This window comes from Ascaphus truei, chromosome 1 (genome assembly GCF_040206685.1).
Source record: "Ascaphus truei isolate aAscTru1 chromosome 1, aAscTru1.hap1, whole genome shotgun sequence".
Classification (NCBI taxonomy): domain Eukaryota; kingdom Metazoa; phylum Chordata; class Amphibia; order Anura; family Ascaphidae; genus Ascaphus; species Ascaphus truei.
The window spans coordinates 254,996,933-255,021,001 of NC_134483.1; the positions used below are offsets into that span (position 1 = coordinate 254,996,933).

Genomic DNA, 24,069 nt, shown 5'->3' on the forward strand with positions numbered 1-24,069 from the left:
ATTTGGACACCCGCGATCACACAAGAGAAGCGGGCTATACTAGTTAGGTTAACATCACGGCTAACAAACGGTGAGCTTTTAATAACATAAATACTATGTGTTCACTTCAGAGGTTACGCTACGATCTATATGTGGCATGGAACACAGTGCCTAAACAATCAGCAGTAATTAGAATCCAGATACAGTAGGCAGCTATCACGCTCAACACGAACGCTGTGTGACAAAGAACATACCAATATACTAAGTCCTAAAGATACAAGGGTACAATAGAGCATAAAATACTTGGGTAATTGGTAACTGTAACATCGACACCCGCAATCACACAGAAAACGCGGGCTATACTAATTAGGCTACCACGGCTAATAATAAATGGTATGCTCGCAATAACATAAAAACTATATGTACTCACCTCTGAGGATATGTCATGATCTGTATGCGGCACGGAACATACAGTAGGTGGGCAGTTAAATGAAGGGGAAGAAGACCAATCCCTCATTGAGTCCTTACTACTACTTACTAGTGTGAACTTAAAAGATTTGTAAATAAATAAACTGTGACCCTCTGAGATAAGGATACCACCAATGGTGGGTTTAAGATATCCTCATCTGTTGTCCTTACTACTAAACCTCCCCCAATTCTGGTGACATTTTCATTTAACCAACCAGCAATGGCAAGGGTTAACATAAACCCCGGTTGCCATGACAACCATCTCCTTTAAATACACTATGTAGACAGAACGTACTCGCCTTCGAAAAAGCGCGAAACGTATGTCAGGTGACCAGACACGTTGACTTCATCATGCGGAGGTAACTGTGAGTAGCCGTATGCCGAGACACCATGCTATGCTGGAATTACGGCGTGTCTGAATACTGCAGAGCATCTAAACAGATGAGTATGAGCCATCTATGTATTTATTTCGGACATTGTTTCCTACGAGTATATGAAGAATGTTGCAAAAGATTAACAGAAACATGTGGGCATATCTTTTAACTTGCAAAATCGATCTGAGTGCTCTAGTATATGCAACTATGCATGTTAATAATGCATACAAAGTCTAGTGTTTAGGCTGGATACTACAGGTTTCATGATATATATGTCTAATATAAGAGATGGTGTATCCGCTAAATAGAAAATGTCTACATTGACAATCTGTTGCATAATATTAACTGTAGCAGTTCTTTTGAATTAGAGGTTATAACTGGATACGGTCTGTGAACCGTGCCTCAGGGAATATAAAACCCACTGTGTGTTCCCATAACTGCAGCACTGCAGAATCATATAACACATAAGGTATATATCAGGCATTTACATATATAATAGAACTGATTATGCAGATTTTTTTAAATTTTTTTGGTTCATATATGAATACCCAGTGACTTATTATAAGAACTTTTTTACCCACATACTGAACATTATGTGGGGAGAACGGGTTAAAATATAACTGGGTGTACTGGTCTAGTCTAGGATTACATAGAGTGCAGCAAATAGTATTAGAGGCTATAACTGGATACGGTCTGAGAACCGTGCCTCGAGAAAATAATACACATTTTGTGTGTTTCTCGATTTGCAGCACAATTATAGCTATATTCAATTGCGAATCAACCAATCTGTTAATAGCATAAATGTAATGAGATATTTAATTTTCTCATATGCCTGACTAGTGATACATTATCTTTATGTTCTAATTTGACTCCTCTGAGAGAGGAGCTTGTATCTACTGTGACAGAAACCAGGGGATGGTAATAAATTCCGTATATAGGGCTCCCAGGATACTAGACAGTTTCTATCCTGTTTGGCCTGGGAGTGCAGCCTTATAATACATACACTCCATCCCACAGTTTGGCAAGCGCTGGAACTGAGGGATGAGAGATCCAGACCAGAGTTTGTCTGCTGCCTGATTTAAGCCTCTTCCCCAAACAGGTTCAATCTTTCTGTTCATTTGTGTAAGACTGCAAAAGTACCGTGTTTTGATGTTGGAAGTGGAAAAGCCACTTCCAACCCTGAGTCAGGGATATCTAAGTTAAGTTATCGCTCAGGTGAGCAGCTTTTGTTTTGATCTGTTTTCTGTTGTATGCACTGTGGCAGTCTCAGTGCCTGGGACTGAATAAACCAGGCATAGCCTGTTTAAAGGAACAGTACGTGACGCCTCATCATTTAACCTACCCTAAAAGACCGTGTTCTAAACAGTCCCGGACAAACGACGGAGCCCCGGAGTAAGCCGTTTGTCACATATGGTGGAGAATGCGGGCAGAGCACTAGGGGGTCTGCGGGTTGAAGAATTTTGAAAAAAAAAAAAAAGTTTTTTTCATCCTCTGCAAACAAGATGGAAGACGTGGTGGGTGCGCTGGTACGCAATGTCGCTGCCCAGAAAGACGCGAATGAAACCCAGCAACAGCTGTTAATAGCCCAGCAAGAAACTAATGCAAACCAGCAGCAGACGAATGCAGCCCAGCAACAGCTGCTAATAGCCCAGCAAGAGATTAATGCCAACCAGCAACAGGCGAATGCCAACCAGCGACAGGCGAATGCAAACCAGCAACAGACGAATGAAGCCCTGCAAAACGCGAATGCAAACCAGCAAGAGACAAACCGCTTGCTGAGAGAGGAGCAACAGCGGTTCGCTCAGGGCTTACAGCAGGAACTCGAGATCCTGAGGGGGACTATCAGTAACCTTCCACTGGCAGCGGCAGCCCCAGTACCGAAAATGACCAGGGCAAGCCACTACCTTCAGAAGATGGGACCCTCGGATGATGTGGAAGCCTATCTTCTCACGTTTGAACGCACGGCACAGAGAGAGGGATGGCCAGAAGCTGAGTGGGCTGGTCTAATCGCACCCTTCCTAAGCGGCGAACCCCAGAAGGCTTACTTTGATCTAGAGCCAGCCGAAGCTAACGTCTATGCAAAATTGAAGTTCGAGATCCTCGCCCGCCTCGGCGTAACCACGGCTGTTCGCGCCCAAAGGTTTCACGCATGGTCCTTCACGATGGATAAAGCCACCCGAAGCCAGATGTATGACCTCATCCACCTCGCCCGGAAGTGGCTACAACCCGAGATCAACTCAGCCAGCCACATCGTGGAACGGTTGGTCATGGACCAGTTCTTGAGGAAACTTCCCTCTGCCTTACGCCGTTGGGTCAGTCGGAGTGACCCCCATAATGCGGATGAGCTTGTGGCCCTCGTAGAAAGGTACAATGCAGCAGAAGAGCACCCGCAACCCACAGTCGTGGAGCAACCCCACTACCCGAGGTTCCAGGACTCTTCCAGAGACGGTAAAAGGGTACCGGGGTTAAGGGGCGCTGAAGAGCGGCGACCACCTTCACGCAGCACCAGCAACAGTGGTTCGCACACTAAGGGCAATAGCCAACATGGGGAGCCGGGAAAAGGCTCTAAGTGGGACACAGACTATGTACCTAAATGTGTAAATTGTCATGAGAGGGGCCACACAGCAAAAATCTGCCCACTAAATGATGAGCCCATGCAATGCAACAGCGTGGAACCTTATTCGCTGTTGTCCCAATGTATGGGCCCTAGCCCAGAGGACCCCTTGAATAACCATCTGTGGGCATTTGTAAAGGTTAATGGTAAGAGGGTTCGGGCACTTCTTGACTCTGGGAGCATGGTCACACTAGTGTCCGAATACCTCTTGCCCATTAAGAAGAAACAGGGAAACAGTTCACAAAGAGTGGCAATTTGTTGTATACATGGGGATAATCATGAATATTCCACTGTTGATGGTTTTTTTGAAACAGAGTTTGGTTCTTTAGATTTCAAGGTGGGTATTGTACCCAAACTGGCACATGATGTGTTAATAGGGACCGACTTTCCCCATTTTCTAAAAATGTGGTCCCCCGCTCAGAATAGCGCCCCGAGTTCAATAGCGGACCATAACGAAGTATTAGAAGAAACAAATCCTTTCCCTTTTTCAGAAATGGAGGTTGACGAGGGCCCAAATAAGAAGGGGGAAAAGGAGGAGTGCTGTAAAATTCCCTTCCCCATCACTACTTTGGTAGGGAATACCCCAAATCAAGATGTTGAGCAGACACTTACCACCCCAGAACCGGATAAGACCCTCGCTGACCTAGAGGTCAGTCCTGGGAGTTTTAAGAAGGCCCAGTGGGAGGACCCCACATTAGCGGTAGCAAGGGGAAATATACGGGACCAGAATAGTACTCCTGGCCAACCAGATAGGTCACTTGCTTACCCCTACTTCGAGGTAGAGAACGACCTAGTATATCGGGTTGATAAAAGGAAATCAGTTACAACTAAACAATTGTTGGTACCACGGACATTCCGTAACGTAGTATTACACCTCGCACATAGTCATCCATTGGGGGGACACCTAGGGGTGGAAAAGACAAAAGAAAAGGTTCTCCGAAGCTTCTATTGGCCTGGGGTTCTGGCAGAAATTACGAATTATTGTTCCTCATGCCCAGAATGTCAGATCACCGCCCCGTTCAAGGCGTACCGCAGCCCATTGGTACCCCTTCCCATAATAGAGGTACCATTTGACCGGATTGCTATGGATCTAGTAGGACCCCTAATAAAGTCTGCTAGGGGACATCAGCATATATTGGTAATATTAGATTATGCCACCCGATATCCGGAGGCAGTTCCCCTACGTAGCACCTCAGCTAAAAACATAGCAAAAGAGTTAGTAGTTCTGTTTTCCCGGGTCGGGATTCCTAAAGAGATTCTATCTGACCAGGGAACACCATTTATGTCCCAAGTAACGAAAGAGCTATGTAAACTCCTAAAAATCAAGCATCTCAGAACCTCAGTCTATCATCCACAAACAGATGGTTTAGTGGAAAGGTTCAATAAAACCTTAAAGAGCATGTTACGGCGGGCGGTTGATAAAGATGGGAAAAACTGGGATTGTTTGTTACCATACCTGTTATTTGCCATTAGGGAAGTTCCCCAATCATCCACTGGCTTCTCCCCGTTTGAACTATTGTATGGCTGACACCCAAGGGGCTTACTGGATATAGCCAAAGAAACTTGGGAACACGAGGTTACCCCTTACAGAAGTGTAATAGAGCATGTTGCCCAGATGCAGGACCGCATTGCTGCAGTCCTACCCATAGTGAGGGAACACATGGAGAAAGCTCAAGAAGCACAGAGGAATACATATAATAAGGGTGCTAGGGTCAGAATTTTTTCTCCAGGTGATAGGGTACTAGTTCTGGTTCCCACCGTGGAGAGTAAATTCCTTGCTAAATGGCATGGGCCATATGAGGTCTTGGAAAGAGTGGGAGAAGTAAATTATAAGGTAAGACAGCCAGGTAGGAGGAAACCTGAGCAAATTTACCATATAAACCTACTCAAGCCCTGGAAAGATAGAGAGGTCTTGTTAACCCTAGTACCCCCAGGTCCGTCAGAGAATCAAGAAACTGACCCAGAGGTTAGCATAGCTGAAACCCTGTCTGTTCATCAGAAACGAGAGGTTCAGAATTTAGTGAAAAGAAACAAAGAAATCTTCTCTATACGGCCAGGTAGAACTAGCGTAATTGAACATGACCTAGTCTCTGAACCGGGGGTCCGAGTTAACCTTAAACCGTACCGAATCCCAGAGGCCAAAAGAAAGGCTATAAGTTTAGAGGTTAAAAAAATGCTAAAACTAGGTGTAATTGAGGAATCCCAAAGTGGGTGGAACAGCCCTATAGTCTTAGTCCCAAAGCCAGATGGTACAACAAGGTTTTGTAATGACTACCGGAAACTAAACGCGGTGTCAAAATTTGATACTTATCCTATGCCCAGGGTAGATGAACTTGTAGAGAGACTGGGCAAAGCCCGATATCTCACAACCCTAGACCTAACAAAAGGGTACTGGCAGGTTCCCCTCACAGAAAGGGCAAAAGAAAAGACAGCCTTCTCAACCCCAGACGGCCTCTTTCAGTATAAGGTGTTGCCTTTTGGCTTACATGGAGCTCCCGCCACATTCCAAAGAATGATGGATAAAATTTTAAAACCACATGCTCGGTATGCTGCCGCCTACCTGGATGATGTGGTAATCCATAGTGAAGATTGGCAATCCCACCTTCCAAAGGTCCAAGCTGTGCTTGACGCAGTCCGGTCTGCTGGACTAACTGCTAACCCCGCTAAATGCACTATTGGTCTGGAGGAGGCCAAGTATCTGGGATATTCTATTGGCAGAGGTTTACTCAAACCCCAAACACTCAAAGTGGAGGCGATACAAAATTGGCCAAGGCCAGTTACAAAAAAACAAGTAAGGACCTTTTTGAGGTTAATTGGGTACTCTAGAAGGTTTATTCCCAATTTTGCAACTAAGGCAACCCCACTAACTGATCTCACAAAAGCAAGAGGACCGCTAATGGTAAAGTGGTCCCCCGAAACCGAACAGGCCTTTAGAAGCCTGAAAGAAGCTCTCTGTGCCCAACCAGTGTTGGTCACACCTGACTTCTCCAAAGAGTTCGTAGTCCAAACCGACGCATCTGAGGTAGGGCTGGGGGCGGTACTCTCCCAGGAGTCTCAAGGTGAGGAGCACCCCATCCTTTATTTAAGTAGGAAACTAAATCCCCAGGAGAAAAATTACTCCATAGTAGAGAAAGAGTGTCTCGCAATAAAGTGGGCTGTAGAGACGCTCAAATACTACCTGTTGGGGAGAAAATTCCGGTTGGTCACAGATCATGCACCCCTTACCTGGATGTGTCAAAACAGGGAAAAGAATGCTAGAGTGACCAGGTGGTTCCTAAGCCTACAACCCTTTAAATTTTCTGTGGAACACAGGTCAGGGCACAAACATGGCAATGCTGACGGGTTGTCAAGGATGCACTCCCTAATATCCATGGTCGCTCATCCCTCGAGGTCTGAGCTGGGGGGGAGGATATGTGACAGAAACCAGGGGATGGTAATAAATTCCGTATATAGGGCTCCCAGGATACTAGACAGTTTCTATCCTGTTTGGCCTGGGAGTGCAGCCTTATAATACATACACTCCATCCCACAGTTTGGCAAGCGCTGGAACTGAGGGATGAGAGATCCAGACCAGAGTTTGTCTGCTGCCTGATTTCTGTCACCTGTCATGCTAATTAGGAATCAGGTATGAAAGACTGATTTCCTGTTTGCTCTGGTCTCCCCACAAGAGCCAGGAGGCTGGAAGGCTGCTGAACTACAGAGGGGAGAAGCCTCTTCCCCAAACAGGTTCAATCTTTCTGTTCATTTGTGTAAGACTGCAAAAGTACCGTGTTTTGATGTTGGATGTGGAAAATCAACTTCCAACCCTGAGTCAGGGATATCTAAGTTAAGTTATCGCTCAGGTGAGCAGCTTTTGTTTTGATCTGTTTTCTGTTGTATGCACTGTGGCAGTCTCAGTGCCTGGGACTGAATAAACCAGGCATAGCCTGTTTAAAGGAACAGTACGTGACGCCTCATCATTTAACCTACCCTAAAAGACCGTGTTCTAAACAGTCCCGGACAAACGACGGAGCCCCGGAGTAAGCCGTTTGTCACACTACTCACAACACCCACATGTGACATTATGACAGCACTTATAGTGCTGCAACTGCGTCATCTATATGTGCTTAGAAAATAAATATTCATTAGCACTGCACTATTTTTGTAGATGGTTTTATGTCCAAATATAGCTCTTTCACTGAGTGATTCAGTGCATGGAGATGTGTATACTTTTGTAATTCACTACTCCATGTTTAAGAAATAACAATATAGGTATTCATATATATTTAAAGAGCATTGCCAAACGTTGTCAATCAATATATGTTAATGTCAATTATTGTTAACAGATTGGATTTGGATTTAGTCAGTACTATTGGACATAGAGGTTTAATACTGAAATCTACCATAATTGTAAATGTAAAAGTTTAATATGATTAATTAGAATGTTGATGGGATGGGTCATGGATTTGTATACCCAGTCCTTTTACAAAAATATTTTTTACTATGTTAAAAGATTTCTAAATCACTATCAACTATATCATACCACTTTCTACGAGTGCATTCATTAGGAATTCTTTCTGTATATAGTGACCTGATTGGCTGTTAAGTTTCTTATAGGATTTCAGACCCATTCACAAAACTCTACAGCCAATCAGGACGTGGGAATATTTTTACCAGCCTATCACAGATTTGCCGGTACTCTGAAGCCGGGGCGGGCACTGATTTCAACTCTGCCAAGGGGCATATGCCAACCTGGCATCTCTGCCGCTTAGCATATTGAACCCCCTGCTGGGCCAGGCTCCTCAGTCAGAGAAAAAAAACCTTATAAAAAACAAAAGAGGAGATGGAGCGCAGAGAAAGAAAATGCCAAGGTAAGATATGGGTCAATTTATTTGAACAACAATGCACAGTATTACTTACAATTAGTTTAAAACAGCATACAAGTAGAAGTTCCCACAGAGGTCTGTATATACATCTGTTTGTCACCCCCTGTCCCGACTGTAACACACTGCTTCCAAGTCTCACAGGGTCCCTGACCCGGAACCGGAAGGGTTACCAACCAAGGGTGATAGGCGGGCTCTCGAGCTCAGGCAAAGGCTATGGCAATAGCAACAGCCGCTCGTGAAATGACAGGGGGATATCAGCACTGCTGAATTAGGGAAAATTCTACCGTACTAAAAATGCACTCCTACCCAGGAGTGCAACATAGAGGTATTAAGCAACCCTCAACGCGTTTCACGCAGTATAGCGCTTCGTCAGGAGGTAATTAGGCACTACAGGAGGTGGTCCTATATAGGTCACCACCTAATTGCCCAACACAAAAACCATGTGTAAAACATAATACAAATACTTCCCAAAGGTGAATGTGACTAACAATGAACACACATATACATAAAAGGACATAAAAACATATTCCATATACATAATAATACAATATTAGCTAAAATTATCTCTAATAATAATACATATCCATCTACACTTTTAACAATGATTGAATTAATGGTTAATACTTAAATTATGATTTAAATAGATAGCTGCCCATTTTTTATCGCTAATATACAATTTACATGCTATTATAATTGAACCTTAAAAAACATATAATTCCTAATCCTTAGAGTCATTATTAGATTAAAATAAAATAAAATGACCGCAATATAATATCCCTATTTAAAATTATCTATACCTAAAATTCCCTAAAAAATTAATGTTAAAATCAATATACATCAAAGATAAACCGGAACATCTATATTTCATTTTCTATATGTTTATTTAAGGAAAGGATTTAATTCTATCATCTCGTTAAGGCCACCTGGGATTTTGCTTTTCAAAGTATAAATCCAATATTGTTCTCTTTGAAGTAATTTTAGTTCCCTATTGCCTTTCCTAATATCTCTTTTTATAACCTCCAACCCTCTAAAATGTAAACCCTTTGTGTCTCCATTGTGCTGCTCTAAAAAATGCATAGCCAAATTGTGTACCTTTCTCCCTATTTCGATATTTCTTTTTGCATTTTTTATACCATTAATATGTTCTCCAATCCGTACTTTTAGTGGGCGAATGGTTTTACCTATATAGTATTTTTTACACGGACAATCAATTATATAAACCAAATGGCTTGTTTGACATGTAATAAACTGATTTATTTTGTATTCTAGTCCTGTCTGGTAATCTTTAAAAACTTTCTCTTGGGACATGTATTGACACATCACACAATTGCCACATTTGTAGTTACCTATCGGTTTACTTAAAAAACTTTCTTTTACAACAGATTTATTCTTTAATTCTTTTAAAAGGCTTGGTGCTAAAATACTTTTGAGGTTTTTGGCCCTCCTAAAAACTACTTTTGGTTTGTCGGCTAATTTATTATTAAAAACGGGGTCCATTAATAGAATATTCCAATGTTTATTAATTAATGTCCTTAGCTTAGATTCTTGTTTAATAAAATCAGTTATAAAAAATGGTGTGGAATTTTCTTGGACTTCTGGTATCTTTTTTTTGGGGATCAATAAATTAGATCTTGGTCTGGTTCTACTTTTCATTAAAGAGTTTTGTATAATCTCTTTATTGTATCCCTTGTCTAAAAACCTCTGTGTTAGAATATTTGTTTGATCATCACAGTCCTTTTGTTCAGAACAATTCCTACGTATCCTTAAAAATTGTCCATAGGGGATATTGTTAAGCCAATTCACAGAATGATTGCTCGTATAATCTAAATAGGAATTAGCGTCCACCTTTTTAAAAAATGTTTTTGTAGTTATTTTATTATCTATTACCTTTAAATGTAAATCTAAAAAGTTGATTTCTGTTGTGTTGGTGTCCCCACTCAGGATTATGTTACGATCATTATTATTGAGGTATAGAAAGTTTTTTAAGTAAACCGATAGGTAACTACAAATGTGGCAATTGTGTGATGTGTCAATACATGTCCCAAGAGAAAGTTTTTAAAGATTACCAGACAGGACTAGAATACAAAATAAATCAGTTTATTACATGTCAAACAAGCCATTTGGTTTATATAATTGATTGTCCGTGTAAAAAATACTATATAGGTAAAACCATTCGCCCACTAAAAGTACGGATTGGAGAACATATTAATGGTATAAAAAATGCAAAAAGAAATATCGAAATAGGGAGAAAGGTACACAATTTGGCTATGCATTTTTTAGAGCAGCACAATGGAGACACAAAGGGTTTACATTTTAGAGGGTTGGAGGTTATAAAAAGAGATATTAGGAAAGGCAATAGGGAACTAAAATTACTTCAAAGAGAACAATATTGGATTTATACTTTGAAAAGCAAAATCCCAGGTGGCCTTAACGAGATGATAGAATTAAATCCTTTCCTTAAATAAACATATAAAAAATGAAATATAGATGTTCCGGTTTATCTTTGATGTATATTGATTTTAACATTAATTTTTTAGGGAATTTTAGGTATAGATAATTTTAAATAGGGATATTATATTGCGGTCATTTTATTTTATTTTAATCTAATAATGACTCTAAGGATTAGGAATTATATGTTTTTTAAGGTTCAATTATAATAGCATGTAAATTGTATATTAGCGATAAAAAATGGGCAGCTATCTATTTAAATCATAATTTAAGTATTAACCATTAATTCAATCATTGTTAAAAGTGTAGATGGATATGTATTATTATTAGAGATAATTTTAGCTAATATTGTATTATTATGTATATGGAATATGTTTTTATGTCCTTTTATGTATATGTGTGTTCATTGTTAGTCACATTCACCTTTGGGAAGTATTTGTATTATGTTTTACACATGGTTTTTGTGTTGGGCAATTAGGTGGTGACCTATATAGGACCACCTCCTGTAGTGCCTAATTACCTCCTGACGAAGCGCTATACTGCGTGAAACGCGTTGAGGGTTACTTAATACCTTTATGTTGCACTCCTGGGTAGGAGTGCATTTTTAGTACGGTAGAATTTTCCCTAATTCAGCAGTGCTCATATCCCCCTGTCATTTCACGAGCGGCTGTTGCTATTGCCATAGCCTTTGCCTGAGCTCGAGAGCCCGCCTATCACCCTTGGTTGGTAACCCTTCCGGTTCCGGGTCAGGGACCCTGTGAGACTTGGAAGCAGTGTGTTACAGTCGGGACAGGGGGTGACAAACAGATGTATATACAGACCTCTGTGGGAACTTCTACTTGTATGCTGTTTTAAACTAATTGTAAGTAATACTGTGCATTGTTGTTCAAATAAATTGACCCATATCTTACCTTGGCATTTTCTTTCTCTGCGCTCCATCTCCTCTTTTGTTTTTTACTTGGACTGTCTGTGGCCGGCTGATCACCGGAGGGAGAAGGAGCAGCGGGAAGAGAGGCATCTCAGAAGAATCCCCTTGAAGTTTACAGACGAGCGCGGTCTCCATTTTCCAAAAAAAACCTTATAACAGCGCTCTAACAGAGACTTAAAATAATAATAATATCCAAAAACCAAAGTGAATAGTGACTTAGAATGTGACTGTAAATATAAGAATAATAACGTGCAACACAAGTGCAAATAGTGAATAAAGAAATGCTGCTCAGAACCCTTGAAAGGATGGTACACAGGAATCCCTCATGCTGGAACGTGTGGAAGTTGAAGGGGAGCGCAACTCAATCAATGGTGATATGTGAAATGAAAGAAGACACAAAATAGTGCAACAATGTGTTAAAGTAATATTTCAATTTCTGCAGACTTCTATAAAATCAGGACTCACATTTCTTCTGAAAAAATCACGCATGTAGCCCAAACTCAGGTGGGCAATGGTGGTGAGATAGGTGGGTAGTGAAAACCTCTTTCTGTGCTTTGTAGTCTTGGGGATAGACAGGCTCAATGTGACTGCATGTCACTCAGGATGAGAGGCAACCAACCATGTGTGGGGAAACAAAAAAGCCAAACATAGTGTGTACCAGTAAAAGTATAACACTTTAATGTCTAAAACCATAAAGATGTATGCTTACATCAATAAAACCATATACAGCTAAACCCCGTTATAACGCGGGTCTCGGGGTCCACCCCGAGACCACCGCGTTACTAACGGGGTCGCGAGAAAAAAAAATGGCCGCCGCGCTTTAGCGCATATTCATCCCGCGGGACAGGAGATGGGAGCGGGCATGTCCCTCCGCTCCCCGCTTCCCCCTGTCACCGCGGGACAGGCCGCGGGGCAGGAGATGGGAGCGGGGATGTCTCTCCTGTCCCCGCTTCCCCCTGTCACCTCGGGACAGGCCGCGGGGCAGGAGATGGGAGCGGGGATGTCTCTCCTGTCCCCGCTTCCCCCTGTCACCTCGGGACAGGCCGCGGGGCAGGAGATGGGAGCGGGGATGTCCCTCCTGTCCCCGCTTCCCCCTGTCACCTCGGGACAGGCCGCGGGGCAGGAGATGGGAGCGGGGATGTCTCTCCTGTCCCCGCTTCCCCCTGTCACCTCGGGACAGGCCGCGGGGCAGGAGATGGGAGCGGGGATGTCTCTCCTGTCCCCGCTTCCCCCTGTCACCTCGGGACAGGCCGCGGGGCAGGAGATGGGAGCGGGGATGTCCCTCCTGTCCCCGCTTCCCCCTGTCACCTCGGGACAGGCCGCGGGGCAGGAGATGGGAGCGGGGATGTCTCTCCTGTCCCCGCTTCCCCCTGTCACCTCGGGACAGGCCGCGGGGCAGGAGATGGGAGTGGGGATGTCCCCTCAGGTCGCCGCTTACCTCAGAACCATGCTGCCTGCATGGAGGTTGTAGCGGGGGGTTTCTTCTCCCCACCGCTGTCCCCGGTGCTCCCGCTGCCTGCGCGGGAGGAGGGGGGGGAGCGGGTGGTGGTGCTGGTCGCGGCCCGTCTGTGTAGAGTGAGAGAGTGTGTGTGTATGTATATATGGGAGAGAAAGTGTGTGTGTGTATATGGGTGTGTGAGTGTGGGTAAGTGTCTGAGTGTGTGTGTAAGTGTGTGTAAGTGTGTGTGAGTGTGTGTGAGTGTCTGTGAGTGTGTAAGTGTGTGTAAGTGTGTGTGAGTGTGTGTGAGTGTGTGTGAGTGTGTGTGAGTGTGTGTGAGTGTGTGTGAGTGTGTGTGAGTGTGTGTGAGTGTCTGTGAGTGTCTGTGAGTGTCTGTGAGTGTCTAAGTGTGTGTGAGTGTGTGTGAGTGTCTGTGAGTGTGTAAGTGTGTGTGAGTGTGTGAGTGTGTGTTTGTGAGTGTCTAAGTGTGTGTAAGTGTGTGTGAGTGTGTGTGAGTGTCTAAGTGTGTGTAAGTGTGTGTGTGTGTGTGTGTGTGTGTGTGTGTGTGTGTGTGTGTGTGTGTGTGAGTGTGTGTGAGTGTGTGTGAGTGTCTGTAAGTGTGCGTAAGTGTGCGTGAGTGTGCGTAAGTGTGTGTGAGTGTGCGTGAGTGTGGTCAGTGTGTGTGCAGTGTGTCAGTGTGAGCAATGAGCAGTGTGTGTGCAGTGTGGCAGTGAGCAATGAGCAGTGTGTGTGCAGTGAGTGTGTGCAGTGTGTCAGTGTGTGCAGTGTGCAGTGTGTGTGCAGTGTGGCAGTGTGAGCAATGAGCAGTGTGTGTGCAGTGAGTGTGTGCAGTGTGCAAAAAAAAAAATGTAAAAAAAATTTTTTTTTAAAAATTTTTTTTTTTTTTTTTTTTTTTTTTTTAAAAAAACGGGAGCCACGGGAAAACCGCGTTATAACCGAATCGCGGTATAACGAGGCGCGTTATAACGGGGTTTAGCTGTATTAGGCACATAAGAAAAACTAACGCTGCTTCCAAACTCTCACCCCTCTGCACGGGTCTCTCATCACGTCACTTCCGGTTCTCGGCAATTCACTGCCGGTATCGCGGCGCTTTCAAATTTCACTGATAGAAGGGGACATCAAGTGTGGGCAGGTACAGGTGATTGGCGTCAGCAGGTCGCTTCCGACTCTAGGCGTTTCGCTGTCTGTCGCTTCGTCAGGAGTCTGTGATTGGCTTCGTAATCCCCTAGTTTTAATAGCAGTCCTCTTGCTCTCATTGGTTGATGAGCCAGCTAGGCTCTAGTCATGATTGGCTTCTGTCAGCCAATGAGAGCGTTCTAAATACAGAACATAGTTAAGCAGTCCATTAATCTCTGATGTAAATATGCAAACTCACAACACAGTGTATATATCTTTCATGCTAGCTCTGCCGTCCTTCAGATGTCTTAGATCAGTTTGCTTTTAATTTATATGATGTGGCAAAACATCCTACATGTTTGTCAGAGCGTCTCTGCTTTCGAGTCTTTGGAACCCGGTATCTACTGGGGAAAAGGTCTGCCGAAAATGGGAACAGTTTACCAGGGTTCTCCTGAGCCATAGAATATGGCTCCTCGTGAGAGACTGGAGCCATTAGGTCTGAAAAAAAAGGCCTGTCCCGACCGAGCACAACGGGGGCAGGGAGCCAAGGAGCGACTCCTGCTTCGAGGTAGGCCTCCTGACCTTTTACCTGTAGCCGGATTTTGGCCGTCGGATACCGTTTTACATCACCATGTATGCATTCTATACTCCATGGGGAGTCAAAGGAACACACGTTAGGCGGTAACAGTTCCTGGAAGACCAAAGTTTTCCCAGCGCCTGAATCTACAAGGGCCTGGACGGTTTTACCCCCAATCTGGGCTGGAAGTAGCCTGGGCTTGTAATTTTCTCCAGTGAAGGCCGAGGCGACGGTCCTGCTGAAGAAACAATCCACCTGTGGACAGTCCACATGCCGGTGGCCTTGTTCGCCGCAGGCGGAACATGGAGAGGGTTCCCTCGCAGGAGGATGCCGCGGATAGCGCTCCGCTGGACCGGATACTGGAGACCAGGCATCTGATGGGTCCTGTGGATGACGTCCTTGGAAGTTCCTCTCATTTGGCGACAAGCCGACATCAGGAAGTGGATGAGGGTCTCAGCGGTGCCCGGCGTTTGGACCTCTCCCTTGTTGGAAGGACTGCTCCTTTCATGGCATTTGGCAGTTGCATATGGAGGGGCCGTAGTTTCCCCGTTGGTCCGGTCTTCTTATTTGGGCGTCCTCTAGCGCCGGTAAAGTCGGATCTGTCGGGTCCAAGACACTCGTCTGGTCCTCGGCCCCAAAGAAGTTCTCAACAAGTCGGACCGCCAAAGCTAGGGTATCCGCAGCATGGCGTTTTACCCAAGAGCGTGCGGAAGGGGTTATTACTTGTAGGAATTGTTCCAACACAACTTGTTCAAGAACAGTTTCCTTAGTGTGTTGCTCAGGTTGTATCCAGCGGTTACACACGTCCAATAACTGCTGCGCTAGGACCAAGGGTCTCATCTTAGCGGTGTACTTCAGGTTCCGGAACTGCTGCCGGTAGGTCTCTGGGGTCAGACCTAAGTGATCCGGTATGGCGTCTTTTACTTGTTTGTAATCCATTGCCTGGTCCGCTGGGAGGCCCTGATATGCGGCCTGGGCTTCTCCTATAAGGAGTGGGGCCAAAGCGATTGCCCAGCGATCTGCAGACCAGCCCCGAGCTTCGGCAACAACTTTTCTAACGTCAGTAGAAAAGCCTCTGGATCCTCGTTCGGAGCCATCTTCTTCAGGAGGACCGGTGGTTTGTTCGCAAGTTCTCGACTGGCAGACCCCTGGAATTGGGTCAGCAGCCTGGCCACCCACTCCTCCTGTGCTGACAGGAGCTGGGTTTGCTGCTGCAATAGTCTTTCATCTCTCTCTGCTTGTAGTTGGGCCTGTTCCTGCATTAACAGTCCCTGCTTTCTGGTCTGCTCGCACATTTAAAAATTCTTCCATTTTTTAGTTTTGTGTGGCCCTTCAACTGCAGGGGCCTCTTAACATCCCGGCACTTCTGACATCATATGTTGCAGTGTACATGCAACCACACGCGGGTTTTCTTGATAAGGCTTATTTATTGAGCCTTAATTACAGCACACAAAAACAAAACAGCTTCTTGTCAGCATACAAAAACAAAATAGTTTCTCTTCAGCATAGAAAAACAAGACAGCTTCTTTTCAGCATGCAGGACACAGACAGTTCATCAAACATGTACTTTGAAAACAGACCTTGTAGCAGTAATCTTACTTCAGTATTTCACTCCTGTCTCCTGACCAGCTAGCCTGCATGTGTGTACAGCCTGGGGGTTTTAAATCCCCTTGATGAGGCAGCTGGGCTCAGACTAACTCGGCTGAAAGTTAACCTCCTCACTGATGCACTACAGATAAGTCTGCCAGGCATATGGCTGGTGACGTTTATTTACCCTGTCAAAGGCAATCAAATTAGTCAAAATGGATAATGAAAAAAGGATTGCAATAGAAAGTAAGACCTACCCTAAAAAGTTCTTTAAGTACAAAATCAGAAAAGAAAATATAGGGCCCTTTCAGTGCGAGATGGGCAAGCAGATAATTGGAGATAAGGATAAAGCAGAGGTATTAAACAAATTCTTTGCCTCTGTTTACCAGGGAAGAATCCATTTCAATAGTAGTCCCGCAGGAGGAAGCCACAACCTCTATATTAACGAACAATTGATTAACTGAGGAAGACGTTCATAGGTGGCTTGATAAAATTAAAGTAAGTAAAGGCACCTGGCCCCGATGGCATACATCCAAAATTTCTTAAGGGGCTAAGTTCAGTAATAGCCAAACCATTACATTTAATATTCAAGGACTCAATTTCCACAGGCTCAGTACCACAAGATTGGCGTAAAGCAGATGTGGTGCCTATATTTAAAAAGGGAGCTAGATCACAACTGGGGAATTACAGACCTGTAAGCCTAACTTCAATAGTGGGGAAGCTACTTGAAGGTTTAATACGGGATACGATTCAGGAATACCTAATGGAAAACAAAATTAGTAATGGTCCGCATGGATTTATGAAGGATAGATCATGCCAAACTAACCGTATTCGTTTCTTTGAGGAGGTAAGTAGGAACTTAGACCATGGTAATACAGTTAATGTGGTCTACTTAAATTTTGCAAAGGCTTTTGATAAGATTCCACACACCAGGTTGGTGTACAAAATAAAACAAATTGGACTCCGTAAACATATATGCACCTGGATTGAAAACTGGTTGAAGGATTGACAAGAGGATTGTCATAAATGGAACTTTTTCATGTTGGGCTAAGGTCGTGAGTGGAGTACCTCAGGGATCGGTACTGGGACCCCTGCTTTTTAACTTGTTTATTAATGGCCTTGAGGTTGGGATCGAGAGCAAAGTCTCCATCTTTGCTGATGACACTAAATTGTGTAAGCTAGTAGGATCAGAACAGGATGTAATTTCTCTCCAGAAGGACTTGGAGAGACTGGAAACGTGGGCAGGTAAATGGCAGATGAGGTTTAATACAGATACATGTAAGGTTATGCATGTGGTAAATTTTGGTTCTATGTTTTCCATACAATGTACTGTAAATACAGTAATTACTACAAGGCTATTAATATAATTCCATGTATGAGTGTTGTCTATATTCCCCTCTTTGAATATGTCCTCTTGATTGATTATTCATGATACTGATCATTGTCTATATTGATAATAGATATGGTCTAGGATGGTTTATGTAACAGTTCATTAATGGTGATGTGTAAATATTATAATTCTGAATGAATTGCCCAGCACAGTTTCTCTTTCACCTTTTTTTATTTATTTAATACGATTGTGTATATTAAATTATATCATTGTGTATAGTAAGATAAATCAATATCTACACATTGAATTCATATTTTGTAATTGCAACTATAACATTAGAGTTGTTCTTGTTAAAGTGGAATAGCTATGCCCTTCTTGTATCTACTATAGAGTAGTATGGGTTACTGTATTCTTATCTTATTTTACTATATGTAATCTAAGACTGTCAGCCCGATCGCAAAACGGAACCGGCGTTCATAACAGAGTGAGCCGAGATCTCGTGAGACCGGGACTTGACCACGTGATGCGGAAGTGATCTAATAATGGATGCAGAGCTGAGTGTGAGAGACTCGGTGAAATACTCTTATCTGCCTTTTATTCACTTATAAAGTGTGAAACCTCTGGGATGGAGGCAGAGTGTCTGGTACAGGCATACCCCGGTTTAAGGACACTCACTTTAAGTACACTCGCGAGTAAGTACATCTCGCGCAATAGGCAAAAGGCAGCTCACGCATGCGCCAGTCAGCACGTCCTGAACAGCAATACCGGCTCCTTACCTGTCCCGAAGCTGTGCGCAAGCGGGGAGACTATAGAGCCTGTTACAAATGCCTTATTTACATCAGTTATGCACGTATATGACGATTGCAGTACAGTACATGCATCGATAAGTGGGAAAAAGGTAGTGCTTCACTTTAAGTACATTTTCACTTTACATACATGCTCCGGTCCCATTGCGTACGTTAATGTGGGGTATGCCTGTACTATACTATTGGGATCCTATTAACCAGCTGGAATTCCAGCCCTTGATGACAACACCAAAAGGAGTCCTGTGAGAATCTAAAGTTAAACTGTTCCTGATCCTATAATTGGATAAAGGCATTAATTATTCTATTTATTGTGTGGGCATATCTTAACACCTTATTGCAGCATTTTATCTGGACATACTACTCTGTTGTTTCCCCCCCTTTTCCCTTCTTTTCCTTTTTTATTTGCGCCTAGGTCATTCTTTGCCATACAAACTTTCTCGGCAACTGGAGCCATGAACCTAATTGGCAGCAGGAAAATAGGGACAGATACATTATCAAGGGTTAGCACCTCCCATTATATTTATATGCTTGTAGCAGTATATTATATACTTTAACCCTCATTGATAATTGTTCAAGGTTGCGCTGTTTGTTTCTTTTCTATAGCTAAATATCTATTATATACCCGAAACGTCGGGCAAATGTGTGCTTTTTGGACTCAATAAACCACTTTTGTGATTATCCCTCGTACTGTGCCGGTATATTGGATCTCTAGGGATCCTCACAGACTATCACTATTTACCCTTAACTGTGCACCACACTTGCCTCTGCTTAGGCTTTTTTTTTTTCAGTGTGTGCTGCATAGATGGATGGATGTGACCGCACTCCAACAACTGTAAAATAAAAATAAAAAAAACAATACGTGCATGCACATTTCATAAGGTGTCAAATGGCAAAATATACGTCGCCCGAACTATGGGTAGAAGAGTGGACCCAGCACAGCTTCCGTAAATGTTCAAAAGAGTGCATTTAGAATCCATAGAAAAAGCTAAGTTTTGGACCACAAACTGATCTTACTGATGAATGAAAGGTTCCAGAAAGAGGCATGGAGTAGTAATTAGTCCTTCTATATCAGGGCTGTTCCTCTCTGGCCAGTCCAGATTTGACCAATCAAGCAGAGAGGGGAAGAGTAGGAACCTTCAGGACTTTTTTGAGCAAAGGGAGTGAAATGATATTTTACAAATGGCCTGGCACTTGGGTCAGTTTAATGTAGATCTGCCCCTCCAGCACTTATCCCCATAAATTGATATCACCATGTACATTTTAAATTATTTTTCCTTTTTATTGCAGCACCCATTCCCCCCCCCACCCCCACACACACGCACACACTCTTTTCCCTGTCTCTTTGCACTCATATGCACTCATACTTTTAATGTAACCATGTATTTTTTATAACTCTGTGCCCAGGACATACTTGAAAACGAGAAGGATCTCTCAATGTATTCCTTCCTGGTAAAACATTTTTATAAATAAAAAATATCTCTATGTTCATCCATATTTCCTTTCACTTATTTTCTTCACCCTCTTTCTATTCATCGTCTTATCTTCTTCTTTTTTTTTTTTTAATTTAATTTCCTTTACCGTTCAGCACTAATTATTTACTCTGTCACTTCTCAGTTTTGCCTCATCTCCTCTAATTTCTCTGCAGCATAAGAGGTGGGAGCAAGCGGAGACCAAGTAAAACTAATCTACTTTTGCAGACAGCACAATCTCTGGTCTGCACTTCGACTCCCACAAAATATATTAGGGTATTTTACTCCACTGAGAATATACGTGTGTATACATATATTTGACTTATATTCTGTATGGTTTTAGGTATGTCGGGCGAGATTACTCTGCTGCGCAGGAATGCATGGAAGATGAAATGAAAGAGTATTACAGTAAAAATAAAACCTCTGCACCATTGAGCTCGTTAAGATTGGGGCAACTCGTGGCTGCAAATGCAGAGGATGACACATGGCTGCGAGCTCAGGTATCGTCAATTGAGGAAGACAAGATAAAGGTGAGCACTTTTATCTTTAAGGCTTTTACCTTGTATTGATAAAGCCACAATTGGCAAAGGAGGGATGTCAATTTAAAGTGCTTTGAGGGATAAAAAGGCAGTATAAGAATGGTACATAATGATATGACATCTGTGAAGTAGAGGGAAACCGATATCACCATTGGTGGTGATTTTATTATAAAATCCCATTTGGTTATTTCCATGGAAACCCTTTTAATAGATCACAATATGCTGATACTAATGCAGCAATTGGCTAGGGTAGGTAGTAAGGAAAAAAAGTCCTAGATCTGAGTTTTAGAAGAGGCGTTTCTCAACAAATTGATTCCAATTTGTTGGCAGGTCCTCTTCTGGGCGGATGGATTGTCTATGCCGAGCACCACACGGCCAGTGGTATTGGAAACTGTGTGGTGGCAGTAGATATTCCTGGCTTTGTTCATATATTTGCAAAAGGTTATGTTTGTATATAGTAAAATTATATCTGTTAAGGGTGCCGTTTTATCAATGGAGTTGCAATGGTGAAAGACCATTAAGTTCTTATCCACTTAAAATTTTACGATAAATTTAGTGGCTCAGATTCAATTCACAATATACGATAATATTGCTTTTATTATGGGTTTAGAAGAGTGAAAAAAAAGAAAAACGTAAATACATTGATTTTGTTTTATCTGCATATATTGAATGGAGCTATCTGCATGAAGATTATGCAGAAATATTGTATTTGCCAAAAAAGGAATGGGTTGTGTTGTGTTAAAGGGAAACACTACTGTTTCTGCTGTCTTGTTTGCTCCATACGTGGAGACCTCTCCGTTTGAATAGAGGCAGAATAGGTTTGCCCATCGGAGTGGAGTGTTGTGGCACTAACAATACTAAAACACTGTCAGCATTGGTTCACCATTAGGTCCATATGACTAAACAAGACATGGTTCACAGGTCTACCTTTTAAAATGTATTTTCATTATTTAGATACATTAATAAAGATTCACATTTTGCCGCCAAGTGCATCCCTAGACCTACATATATTATAAACAAATGGGTCTGTTGTGCACCATCAACAGGGTCTTTTCTTTATGGGAAGTGTTTTTTAACACGACCCATTCCTTTTTTGGCATATTTGACTACCCTGGTAGCACACACCCACACTACTATTATAAGTATCTACACTGAGTGGAGGGAGGCATCTCCTTCTCTGGAAATATTGTATTTACCTAATTTAAACTAATTCTTACCTACCCGAATGAACTGTTGTGAGCACCCTTATATAGTGAACATATCTTCTATTTATCAGCCAGACAAAATAATTTTTTACTGAGAATGTTTACAAAACCATTGTAATCAATCATAGGATTGTTACTTGCTATTTTAATGAATACTTGAAACACAATTTTTATTGTATCCAAATAGTTTAAGCGGAGTCCCACAAAGGACCCAAGGGAAACTAATCACAGTGATGTATTCAAACTGTGATACCCATTAAAGAAAACAATTATAAAATATAGCAAGTATATTTAATAGGCAAATTTGCAAATTCATTATTTACCTTGTTTTCCTAACTTTTTTTTTTTTAATAAATAGATCTGCTATGTCGATTATGGTTTTTTTGAAGTAGTTGACCGCGCCAAAGTGCGTAAATTGGATAAACCATTCTACTCCCTTCCATTCCAAGCTACGAAATGCAGATTAGCAGGTAAGATCTAATTAACATTGAATTAACATTGAATAAAGTGAAAATTGTGGAATTAATCAATGTAACTCCAAAAGTGCGGGACATTATAAATTAACCATTTCCTAAAATTTTGAGAAGTGCATAAATATTTCTTCAAAGTAAGATATTGCTGGATAATTTAGTTAGTAGTCGGAATGAATAGAAATTAAAAAAGTGTAAACTTTCAAATCTGTATTAAAGTATTTGTGAGGCAAACTGTTGAGACTTTTTTTTTTTCTCATGCTTTTTCATTTATGTGGCGTTTTTGAGTAAAGGTTTTTGCTTGTATTATTTACATTAAGTACTTCTTTTGTCATATACCAAAAAAGACGGTGCAAAACAGCGCTACAAACAGTCATAAAATAACCCCCAATAGGAAAAAGGTGGCATATAAAATATAACACTGGCAGCCGGACAAATACTGACAGTACAGTCAGTCAAAAATGCATAAGAAAAAAAGAGAAATACCGGCGCCAAAAAATTAAATTAAATGTCAAATATATGAAGTCCAAACCATACAATGTGAAGTCCAATTGTAGTCCTTGAATAAACAGATATTATGCAAGTGAACTATTGATTCTCATCAAGAAGCAGTGCAATATGTGAAAGAAAAAGAAAAGAAACAGATTATGGTGCAGTTTGCCAATCAATGCAGACTTAAAAACATATAGACTAACAACACAAAACAAACATGACAGACTAACGACCACACAAGCCAGGCTATAAACTAAAATATAAAGCTATTTATTAACAACTAATGCTGGGTACTGGAGGATAGCTAGCAAACACCAATCCGGGGGGGGGGGGGGGGGTAAAATTGTAACCCTACTCACAGGACATTAGATATTTGATAGCAGTAGAACTGGAGTCACACTCTTGTAGTTTAAAGATGGCGACCGGAGCTATCTCACTGGCGTCCCCACGTGAGGTGGATGTTGGGTTGAGTCACACGAGTTACAGGAACTGCTGGACTTCCGGGCGGATATGACGTCACGCCCTGCGGTGCTCCCGATACCAGTGGTCCTCTCACACTTCTCGTCCCCCACGGCTCAAACAGCTACTATGCAACCTCCTCCACGAACCAAAACTCAGCTTCTAAAACACTGAAAGTCTTCCCAACGCGTTTCGTGTGCATGCGCGCACTTCTTCAAGGGATGTTTGAGCAAAATAAAAGATTAACAAAGAATCTAACTGACGCTACCATCTAATATTGATCAGATATTTTCCCACTGTTGCGTGTGTGTACTTAACATACATGTCTGCATCTAATTTGATGGCCTAATGTCTTTTTTTTTCTCAGGAGAAACTGATATCTGTCTTTTTTTTGTGCCTCTTAATTATGAAATGTTTGGCATCATTTGATTCGTCTCATTGCAACGGTAACAAATATCTGTTATTCTTGCAATTGTGCCAGGCCAATGATACCTTATATTTAACATAGCCATTTAATAGAGCCCTCAAGCTAAGTGGTGACTTATTCGTCACCTCTTTCCAGATATTCTCTGGGTTGTATAGGACTGAGTTTATGTGAACCAAGGTGAACAAAGTGTGCAACTAAAACCAAACTCCAAATTAACCACTAAAGACCAAGTGAAAAGGTGATGATGGGGCAAAGTAAATATAATACGTGACCTCGTAAACAATAAGAGGAGAGCGTCTGCAGCCGTGAGAACAAGGGTGGCTCAAACACCCCCTAAAGCTAAACAGAGAAAAACACAAAAACACAGCGCACAACGCTCATAGTGCATTAAAAGAAATATTTTTCAATTACACAGTACAGGTGAATATTATGCGTACATCAGGGAAGAAATAAACCA

The 24,069-nt window shown here is 42.3% G+C and overlaps 1 protein-coding gene across 12 annotated transcripts in view; it reads left to right on the forward strand.

Annotated features, from left to right (window-relative positions):
- Positions 1-24,069, forward strand: part of TDRD7 (tudor domain containing 7) — a 172,127-nt gene that overhangs the window by 96,224 nt on the left and 51,834 nt on the right. For all 12 annotated transcript variants that reach the window (XM_075603095.1, XM_075603078.1, XM_075603096.1 and 9 more), the window contains 2 exons: positions 20,364-20,550; positions 22,123-22,234. In XM_075603095.1, coding sequence (XP_075459210.1) covers positions 20,364-20,550; positions 22,123-22,234 — 299 coding nt within the window. The remainder of the gene's footprint in view (positions 1-20,363; positions 20,551-22,122; positions 22,235-24,069) is intronic.